A 6696-nucleotide genomic window follows, 5' to 3' on the forward strand; every position below is an offset into this window, starting at 1 on the left:
TCTATAGTCATTTGGTTCATTTAACCTATAGAATTCATATTTTACGCTTTACGCGATTTAGTTCTTTTTACTGAATTAAACACTCAAACGGTAAAATTTCTTTACGAAACTTACACCCAATAATTCTATCGTGCTGTATACATTAATAAAATAATAAAATAAATATTTTGACTTCAGATTTGTGGTCCCAAAACCACTATTTCGATTTGACTAAAAACGGGCTATTAGATTTGTGATCATTGATTGTAGATCATACGTACGTATCCATTTCCATTTAATGATTCTAAAAATATGGTAATTCACTTATTCATTCATTCTTATGGTCATTTTTAAGTTTTTACCTTGTATCGATTTTATCAATAATTAATCAAAATTATCAATTCAATACATATTTGACCTTAGTGTCATTATTAACATTTTAAAATTTAGTCTCTACTTTTAAACTTTCCAATTTAATCCTTGAAGTGATTTTCAACATACCAATTCATATTCCAAAATATTATTATGCCAATAAATCAATAATAACTTACATTTCATATTTTGATCAAAGTGCACTTTAGTCCTCAAACTTTTAAAATAATTTTAAAATTCAAAATAATTTTTAAAATTCAAAATAATTATAAAAATCAAAACTTATATTTTTAAAAATTATAAAAATTTAAAAAGAAATAAAGAAATTTTGAAAATGAAAAATTTTCTAGAATAATAGTTTTGAGGACCTAAATAAGTTAATTAATTATTCAAGTTTATCATACTAAAGTAATTTTTTATTATTTTGCTTTGAAAAAGTTTTCAAATATATATGGTTTCAAATTTATGTACTCTAATATGGGATTAGTTATACTATAATAAGATTTTAATTTCACATGTTGAATTTTTAATTTAACCAGAACAATTTCACTCGATTCGACTTGATTAGATTTGAAAAAAAATTCAAATCGAGTTAGGATGATAAGATAGAATTCGTCAATTCGAAAATTTTTACTCAATTCGAAAAGACGCTCACCCCTAGAGAGAGGGTCTATAATTGGCTAAACTAGTTGGTATTCAATGTCTCCAATTGGTAATTTGAATTATTGTTGTGATAATATTAATGAAGGTTTGAAGATAAATGATTACGAATAGAGAAGGGGATCATTTTAATAATATGGCTTTAATTGTTATTCTCAATAAAATTATAACATTTTGTGATTCTTAACCAAAATGGGACGTAGAGAGTAGATTGTTCACGCTTGTTGCCACCCAACTATAATTAGCACAACTTAGATGGTGTTAAGCCAACGTTGTGCCTTTCAATATTCTATGAAATCTGAAATTTGCCATTGCAGAAAATTCGGAAGTAGGATATTATTTTCTTAATTAATAATTACAGGTTGAAGCCTCTTAATGTTTGGGTTAAGTTACTTCATTTGTTAAGAGATAGAAAACTAATCCTTTGCTGTCATGCATTATTTAACTTTTAGTACGGTGACAACCTTATCCAACAAAACCGTTGAAAGGTTTAAGACTAGTTTAATATTGATTGTTGGAAAATATTTGGATCCCAAAAATAAGCTTATTTTGAAATTATGGTGAAATATTTGGAAATCCAGCTTCAACTTCCGACCTAACTGGACCACTGTTGTACCGAACATTGCTTCAAAAACTGTGTCTCCTCCCCCGCCAATCTCAACTCTTACATTCCAACATCACTAATTTATTTTGGGATTTACTCCTTTTTTGTATGTTTATTCTCTTGGTAATTCTCTGCACAATAATTATTAGCGATCACCATCAAATCGATACCCGAAGCCAAGAAATGACATTAAAGATGGAAAAGAAGATGCAAAAAAAGTCCATCATGCGGGATCGTAATTACGATTACCAGCACCACCGCCAATTACTTCCTCGCAACAATGACCGTCAGCGTAAGAGATCATCTATATTGAAAAGAAAATATTTTTCTGTAATTTCTTCCATAAAAAAGTCCATAAAAAAATGCCACCGTCGCCTCATTGAGTTTTTCTCCAAATTGGAGGGTGCAAAACACCGAGGGAAAGGCTTTGTTATCCTCCATCGGAAAGAGGCTGGCAGATGCCAAACCAATTTGAGCCCTAGACTTCAACTTGAATTCAAGGATGATGGTGATCTACCTAACATTCTTGCACTGAGAGAAAAAAATTGGACCCGGTTGCTTCCTCCATTAGCTTCAGACAAAACGAGAACCATCGTTCTCGATTTGGACGAGACCCTAGTGCATTCAAGTTCAGAACCACCTCCGGAAACATATGATTTCATGATTAAACCAAGCATTTATGGTTTAAGGATGAACTTCTACGTATTGAAACGACCCAGGGTGGATGAATTCTTGGAAGCAGTCAGTAAGAAATACGAGCTGGTAGTTTTCACCGCTGGGCTTGAGCCGTACGCCTCATTACTGCTCGATATTCTAGACCCCAAGGGCTTGATATCTCACCGTTTATACAGAGATTCATGCAAGCAATTAGGTCGAGGAAGATTTATTAAGGACTTGTCGAAGATCGGGAGAGACCTCAAACAAGTTGTGATTGTTGATGATAACCCTAAATCCTACACTTTACAACCTGCAAATGCGATCCCCATAAAAAGATTTGAAGATGACATAGAAGACAGGGAATTAGAGAAGCTGACGGTGTTCTTCGAAAGGAATTGCGATGGTTTTAAGGACATGAGAGATGCGGTTAAACAATATTTAGATGGCAATGATACAATGAGGCAACCTTCGAGTTTATGAGAGGCATCCTCTGTCATCATTTAAGTTCATCAAAAACGTAAAATCAGTAAGAATAAATGCATAGGCACAAAGTGGATAGGAAGCGTTTCAATACTTCTGTTTGGATGATTTTTTTTCTTTTCCAAATTTTGCAGAAAAATATTACAGATATTTTTTCACTGTAATAAGCAAAACCAATTTTTTCTCCTTCCTATTTTGAATGACTTGTGATGTAATGAGACGTGTATTTTTATCCAACAATAAAAATATTATAAAAAAAAATCAATCTCGTACATGTTTTTGATTAATTACTAAACTAGTGCGCATTTCTCTAGACAACAATTTAGGCCGACTCAATGTTGCATTTTGTAGACACTCACCAACATCAATTTCAATTCCAAACATTTTACTTTATCGATTTAAGTATCAGGCTCTAATCCAATCTCTGATGGCGTAGTGGGCTAACTGACTGACCTAAAGGACTAGGCAGCTTCGGCTCCTATAACACAAGACCCGCATTCAATCAGAGAGGCTTTAACTCCCTCGTGAGAGGTGATTGCACCAGTAGCAAAAGAGATCTCAGGAGTAAGCAAGCCCAAGTCCATGCAAGAAGGCCCGCTGGATCTATCAAAATTCAAAGCCCATAAATAGATAAATCATTATGTAATGATTTTGATCAAAATTAAAGTGAGCGGTGGATGTGGCTAAATCGGTTTACATCAGATTGATTTTATCTTTTCCTTTTTGTAATTCAGTCAGAATAGATCAACTAATGTGAGAAGTGAGCACTGAGAAAATCAATTCTAGATAGATTTTTAGGGAATCATGTATTTACCAAATTTTTCTCACCAAAATTTAATGAAAATGTCAAATTTAAAAAAATTTAGGGAAATAAGCTAATTTTTGAAATATTCAGAGAAATAGGTCAATTTTGAAGAGAAAAAGAGAAAACCTGTCCTACTGAATGCATTTTCTATTGAGGTGGCTGAAAGCATGTCTTGTAGGACACATTTATTTGCTAACTCAACTGAAAACGCATCTAGTAGGATGTGTTTTTCTACCACGTTAGATGAAAACGTGTCCTATTTGACGCGGTTTCAATTTCTCTCTCCTCGACCTTTTTTTTAAAGGTTAAAGGTTTTTTTAGAGTTAAGGTTGGAAAATTGGAAAATTGTTAATGTTAAGAGTTTTTTTGAAGGAATTTGCCCAAAATTTAAAATTGAACTTAAAAATCGGCATTCTATAGCTTTATTTCAAGATAGTTGCTCTTTCCTTTTGCTTATGCCTTCCCTTGCTCTCACCATTGATTTTTTTATTATAAATCCTAATCCTTATTGATTTCCACCAACATTCAAGCTATAAAACTCCATTGAAACTATGAAAACACCCAAAAACTTCATTAATTTCATCATCTTCTTCAAGAGTGGATTTTCCGAAATTTAACCAAAGTTTTTTTTTCTTTCATTCAAGGTAATTAATCATCATCTTATTAGTTTTAAATGTTATCTATACTTTTAAATCGAATTTCTAGTCATTAAAACGCATGTTTTAGATGAAAGCCGAAAATTTGGTTGTTAATGGTGAATTTCGGGTTTCTGGATTAAAACTTGGTTTTAAAGTGTTTTTCAACTTTTTTTAACATAATTATAAGGTTTCTAAAGTTACTTTGAAGTTTCATTAAGATTTTATCGTGTTTTAATGAATTTTTGTTAGAATGGCCAAAACTTGTCAAATAATTTTGATACCTTGAAACGTGTAGTTTCGTGTAGTTTAAAGGTTGGAAATTAGTCATACATGAATATGTAGATGAATGTAACTCATTTCATATGAAAAAAATTAAATTTAGTCTAAGTTATTCAAATTTTAAGTTTATCATGCTAAAGGTTTCAGTTAAGAGAGAATGTAGCTTAAGGCTTGTGTTTGTAACTATTTAAGGTGAGTTATTAGCTGATTGTGGATTATATATTTGTGTGGTTTCTCTTGTTGGAGCGTCAGATTCAATAGGACCTTCAATGAGTAGAGACAAAGGCAAAGAAAAGCTTCGTTAAGCTTTCGGTTTTCAACGGGAGTTGATTTTTGGTGAGTGTTTTGTAATAGCTGCACATTAACAATTCATTGTGTTATTTGGGAATTTAGAGGTAGCCTAAACCCCTTCTCTAAATTCTGAGTGTTAGTGTCTTTTACCTATGCTAAATATGTGATAAATGTGCTTGTGAATTGTGATAAAGAAAACTAGGGTGTGATGTAATATGAATATGTTGTGATGACTGTTGTGACAGTAATCATGAGGGTATGACATCCATGCCATGTGACAGTGTGTATAATGTAACAACATGCTTTTAGTGGTGTTGGAAAATAGTGGTTTCGAGGCCAGAAATCCGACGAGTAAGTTCGTAAATATTATTATTTAATATTTACGAGTCGAATATGGTTTTAAAAAGGTTTTTGATATGGTAATTTATGTTATTTGAATGATTAATTAAGTTCAAGTGGTAAAACCCTAGAGTCAAGTAGTATTAAAAAATGAGGTACCAAGACCTCGTTTCTATAAATCGAGCCGTAAATATTTTTATAAATATAAAAATATTTACGGAGTGTCATTAAGGTGGTATTAAAGTTTCGTTATGTAACATCCCATTTTCAGTGAAATCAAAATAATGGTTTCGGGACCACAAATTTGAGCTGGAAAGAAAATTTATTATAATATTATTGCATAGTCCACATTATGATACAAATGTTATATGAAAATTTTGATAAGAAAATTTTACTAGTTATGTGTTTAATTAGGGAAAGGACCAAATTGCATAAAATGCAAAAGTTCAATTCTAGAAGCTAGAAGGATCAAATAGCTATGGAATTCAAAATAAAAGGTCCTTATATGGTAATTAGACCATTAAAGAAAAATTAGTAGATATTTTTCGATGATTCACCCATGGAAATTTAGAAAAAGAAAAGGACTAAATTGAAAATGAGAATAATTAAAATATGATAAATAAACAAATAAGAAATAATATCATTTTATATCATCTTCATCCCCAAAATTCTATGAAAACCCTAGGAAAGAGAAAATAAGCTTTCTTGGCTTAATTGGGAAAGTATTATTGTCCCGTTTTTAGTAATTTTTATATTTTTGAGATTGGGATAGTTTAATCTATCTATTTTTGGGTATAATTTGTAAAGTTATCAAAGTATCAAAATTTTTCCATGGATGAATATGCTGAAATTTTGAAATTTATGGTAGAAAATGAAAGGTTGTTGATAGATAAACAACTTTTACAAAGTAAATTTTGATGAAATTGTGATTTAGGGATTAAATTGTAAAGATGTAAAAGTTATGGAATTTTTTTGAATTTTTTGAAATACATGTGTTGTAAATGTTATATGAAAATTTCACTTGGGCTTGGAACAAGGATTAAATTGCATGAATTTCATTTTCCGAGCCTATGGACAAAATTGTCATTTATGAAAAGTATAGCGGCAAAATGGTAATTCTGCCTAGGATGTAAACTGAATATAAATAAGTATGAAATAGATCAAATTGATGTTAAATTCATTTATATAGATCCAGAAAGATCAAATGGAGAGTTAGATCGAGGAAAAGAAAAGGTGTCAGATTGGTATACCTTTATATACGAACAAGTGACGAGGTAAGTTCATGTAACTAAATTTTGTTTATTTTTATACTTGATTTGAATGTGGTATTTGATTACATAAATTATATAAATTTTATAAATATATGAAATAATCACATATCCGATTATGTACGAAAGATGTTAAGTTCCATTTGAATAATAAAATTCGATGGATATATGATTTCCCGTACTGATTATAGTCCTGCATATGTTGCGAACATTATAGCTCAAACGAGCATCCTGATCAGTAGTGATTGTGTAACACCCCTATCTCGTATCCATCGCCCGAATAGGTAAAGGGGCATTACCGGACTTGAAACTCATATCCGAACA

At 31.1% G+C, this 6696-nt stretch overlaps 1 protein-coding gene across 1 annotated transcript; it reads left to right on the plus strand.

Annotated features, from left to right (window-relative positions):
* The first annotated feature begins 1676 nt into the window (after positions 1-1676).
* On the plus strand, positions 1677-3007 carry LOC108484878 (uncharacterized). The gene has a single exon (XM_017788766.2). The coding sequence runs from the start codon at positions 1724-1726 to the stop codon at positions 2750-2752; it is 1029 nt and encodes a 342-aa protein (XP_017644255.2). The 5' UTR covers positions 1677-1723; the 3' UTR covers positions 2753-3007.
* Positions 3008-6696: the final 3689 nt, after the last annotated feature.

This window comes from Gossypium arboreum, chromosome 6 (assembly GCF_025698485.1).
Source record: "Gossypium arboreum isolate Shixiya-1 chromosome 6, ASM2569848v2, whole genome shotgun sequence".
Classification (NCBI taxonomy): Eukaryota; Viridiplantae; Streptophyta; class Magnoliopsida; order Malvales; family Malvaceae; genus Gossypium; species Gossypium arboreum.